The sequence below is a fragment of the Perca flavescens genome, chromosome 1, assembly GCF_004354835.1.
Source record: "Perca flavescens isolate YP-PL-M2 chromosome 1, PFLA_1.0, whole genome shotgun sequence".
NCBI lineage: Eukaryota > Metazoa > Chordata > Actinopteri > Perciformes > Percidae > Perca > Perca flavescens.
Window position 1 is genome coordinate 38,838,961 of NC_041331.1, and position 4,498 is coordinate 38,843,458.

At 37.3% G+C, this 4,498-nt stretch overlaps 1 protein-coding gene across 1 annotated transcript; it reads left to right on the plus strand.

Annotated features, from left to right (window-relative positions):
- Positions 1-567: 567 nt before the first annotated feature.
- Positions 568-3,865, plus strand: LOC114555138 (high choriolytic enzyme 1-like). The gene is made up of 5 exons (XM_028577350.1): positions 568-578; positions 799-977; positions 1,598-1,679; positions 3,514-3,638; positions 3,803-3,865. Coding segments are annotated over exons 1-5 (399 nt in total). The 3' UTR covers positions 3,805-3,865.
- Positions 3,866-4,498: the final 633 nt, after the last annotated feature.

The window sequence follows — 4,498 nt, forward strand, 5'->3', positions numbered from 1 at the left end:
TTTTGGGAATTGGAAGAAAAGTGTAGTAAAAAGGTTACATATAAATGTGCGTATTAATTTTTATGTTTTGCCCTCGTCTTTTATAGTATTAAAAAAGAGCAACATAGCTACCGTATTAGAGACTGACTTCTACAAGAGCTTGCTCGTTAGCCCATATATGTTACTGAAAAGTAGAACACTTCTAATTAAAAAATTAGGAAAACAAATGACCAATGGCCATCGTAATCATCTTGCATTCGGTCAGTGTTTAAAATATGACTCTGATCCTTTATTTACATAAAAGTACCAGTACAAAAATGTAAAAATACTCTATTACAAGTAAAGGTGCTGCATTCAAACCATATCCTATGTACCTAAGTAAAAGTATTATCAGAAAAATGTAAAATATAAAAAGTAAAAGTGCTCTGCAGTAAAATACCCCTAGGCTAATACAAAAGAAGAAAAAACTGTTTTCATTATTTGGACATTGCTCAAATCTTGGAATTTTTGTGAAAAAACACATAATTTGACCTTTTTTGGCCTCATATACTTCTTTAAATTAGTCCATCTGAGAAGTTAGAAGGGGAAATGTCCCTTTGGTGAACAAAATTAGAAACATGGATGATGCCTTTAACCACTGGCCTACAGGACCCCCGATCAATTTCGATAGTTCACTTCAAGATTCCCCAACACAACACAAGAGGGATGAGGAATGCATCAACAACATCATATTTTTTTACTGTGATATTACTCTCTGTGTGTGTGTGTGTGTGTGTGTGTGTGTGTGTGTGTGTGTGTGTGTGTGTGTGTGTCTCTCAGGTGTTGGTCCTACGTGGGCCGTCAGGGAGGCAGACAGCAGGTCTCCCTGTTGAAAAACGGTTGTCTGTACACAGCCACGGTGCAGCACGAGGTTCTCCACGCTCTTGGCTTCCATCACGAGCATGTCCGCTCTGACAGAGACTCTTACGTCTCCATCAACACCGCGAACATTCAGCCAGGTCAGCTCCCTTATACCCTCTTGATCAATGAGTCACACATAAGGAAAGTAACAAGACTGTCTATAGCCGTGCTAGCAGCTCTGTGAGGCTGTTAGGCAAAACATTCTTGCAATTGCGATCCTAATTAGCTGATGTTTAGCAGATATAATGTCTAATATGTTCACCATGTCAGTTTATTGTGTTAACATGCTAATAGTCTGGTTCAAGGGAAGTACGTTTTCAGGATAATTGCCTGTGATGTCCCTCACCTTCCGCTCTCAAACTCTGCTTGTTTAGGAAACAACAACAAATTTCCAGCTAGATAGCTATCCACTTTGAAACGGCAAGTGTTGAAGAACATTTGGATTGTGTAACAAGGCAGGCTAGCTTTGTTCTTTCAGGGAATGATAATAAAGATTTAATAAAGAATATGTTTACGCATTTCCTCTCAAACTGGAACATTGCTGTGGAAAAGTTTCTGCAGTCAGAAAATGCCATCAAAACATCTTTTGTTTCATTCATGACCCAACGTGACCAAAGTGGTTTAAATAAACTAACTCAGCAGAGAGATCTACAGACTGCTCTCTAACTAGCAGGGGCAAATGCTTCAATATTTTGGTCTGTTCTCTCTTCCTGTGCAGGGTTTGAATCAAACTTCATGAAGGTGGCAACTAACAACTTGGGTACTCCCTACGACTTCAAATCTGTCATGCAGTACGGCAAGTGAGTGTTTTCAAATGTATTGTCACTGTGGTGGAAGAACTCAGATCTTTTACTTGAAGGACAACTATTATATAGCATTTTCAGCATTTTTTGTACTAGAACATGTTTACATGCTTCAATGTTAAAAAAACACTTTATCTTTCTCATACTTCCCATGGCTGCTGCACCTGAATTCACCCTCTGTAGGAGTGCCTGTGTCTTTAATCCCTCCTCCTCTCAAAAAAGCCCAGCTCTGATTGGCCAGCGTGTTTCCTGGAATCTCCGGTGCGCTCGAGTTTTGTTTCACTCGCTAGTTGAAGCCAAAGCTGGAGCTACTGCAATGGAGTATATAGCAGGACTTTGTACCGTGAAAAATCACCAATAAAGGCTTCTAAACCAAAATACTACACAACCGGACATGTACCAGCAGCAAAGTGACCAGAATTTGGCTGCAAAGATTACTGCTCAGCCTGATCTCACAGAATTCTGTGAAATGATCAGCAACTGTTAACAGCGCATTACGTGGTGGTGGCACGGAATGTGTGAAAATTGCGTGTGGCCACCACAGAATTTTTTGCGATTCCGTGAAACTGCCACAGACTTTGAGTTAAGGGGCACAGCAATTCTGGGAGATCAGTTTGTACAGCTATGTTGCGTTTGCATGAAGCTACTTAATAGTTAGCAGTATGCTAATGTTAGATTGTAGTGGAATGAAGCAGCACCTTCTACCGTCAAAAAATGCACATGAAGGCTTCTGAACCAAACACTACCCAATGAGACATGTTTCAGCAGGAACGCGACCCAGAATTGGGGAGAATTTAACAACATTGGCAGCCCAGATGACATTATTTACTGCCGTTAGCCATGTAGCTACTATAGTTAGCAGTGGACACTAATAGAATATAGCAACACTTTCTAAAGTTAGATAGAGGCTTTTAAAGTGCTCATATTATGCTCATTTTCAGGTTCATAATTGTATTTAGAGGTTATATATTTTACTGGGGTTAGCATGTAGTTACATGCAACGATGTTGACACCGCAGCAGCTTAAAAAAAAACATCACTCCTGCGTACCTGGAGCAGATGATCAATTATAGAAGGCCGGCTTAGTTTGACGTAACACTTAGCCAAGAGTAGAAAAAACTGACAGGGATTTCTCTAAAATACGTTTACCTCATTATTTGAAAAAATCCAACATTATAACATTGTACATATGACAGAAAATACGGAAAAGCATAATATGTGCACTTTAAGTAAAATAAACAATATTACAGTGTAAAAGTAAAAACCATTCAAAATCACAAGCAGGCCTATTTTAAATTCATATAGATACATGATATTATTGGATTATAATAATTGGAATTAATGTCTTCATCACTTTAATGTAGCTCTTTTTAACTATTGTAAATGCTGCTGTGTAGTTAAATCTGTAATAAAACATAATACTTTGTTAGTTGATTTATATTTTGTATTTATAATCTGAATCTGCTGGGCAACTACTAACTTAATTTAGCAAATACATGTAATGGAGTAAAAAGTACAATATTTGCCTCCAAAATAGAGTAGAAGTATAAAGTTGCATTAAATGGAAGTACTCAAGTAAAGTACCTCAACATTTTCCTTAATTACAGTACTTGAGTAAATGTACTTTGTTACATTCCACCATTGTGTATAGTGTATTTATATCATATTCAAAAGAGCTAACAAACTACGCAATACAACTTTAATTTGGAGCCACTGTGTGTGTGTGTGTGTGTGTGTGTGTGTGTGTGTGTGTGTGTGTGTGTGTGTGTGTGTGTGTGTGTGTGTGTGTGTGTGTCTATATACTAAACATGTTGTGTTCTGTACTCCTCAAGATACTCCTTCTCCAAAAACGGCTTGCCAACCATCACCGCTAAGGCGAATCCTAACCTTGTGTTTGGAACCGCCGTACAGATGAGTGTCAATGACTTCAACCGCGTCAACAAGCTGTACAAATGCTGTAAGTAGAAAATTAACAATTTTCTTTCAAATAAAAAATAAATAAAACACTTTTCATACATTTCACTACTGATCAGGTTATCATGTAATGGCACAACAAGGGAAAATGTTTTGAAATACTATATTTTTGAGATATTAATCAGAATCTCTTCTTTTTTTTTTCAGAAAATCTTCCAGAAGTTGTTTCAGCTTGTTAGAACTGATGGAAGAAAATGTTGCGGATTAATGCATTTTTCCTGAAAGAGAGATTACTTAGTCTTACTTTTGTTTCTCTTTAATCATTTGTGATTTGATTTAAATAATTTACTCATTTCTTTACTGGTTTTAAAATATAAACTTTATTATTTGGTTATTGTTTTTCATCTGCAGATGATTGAATAAACTTACAAAAAGACAAGTGTTGCCTACAAGTGTTTATTTAAACAAGAATTGCTACTACATGTTTTAGTTTTACAAAGAAGCAGGTGCATATTACCACATTATATCCATCTTATATCACAATTTGTTTTTTTTTTTTTTTTTTTTTTTTTTAAAGGTATAATACAGTATGTAGTGAGAATGACTTTACTGTTTCTAAATATACCCTCCTCCCCGGCTTATTGGCCAGAGAGAGAGAGAGAGAGAGAGAGTGGAACAGTGGTGAAGTGAGCTAGAGAGTGAATAAAGAGGAAGCAGCGTACAAAGCGATTATCAAAGCTCTTCTCATATTGTTTTGCGGCGATTATGTTCTAAAGAACAGAGAAACACACACACACCTCTCCAGGAATGTGCCGCATTGTCAGATTGAGTGAATGTCGGTGTCAGTTAGACTTGTACGTTGATGCGAAAAGCAGAGGGGCAAAGCAGCGGTTGGGAATGAGA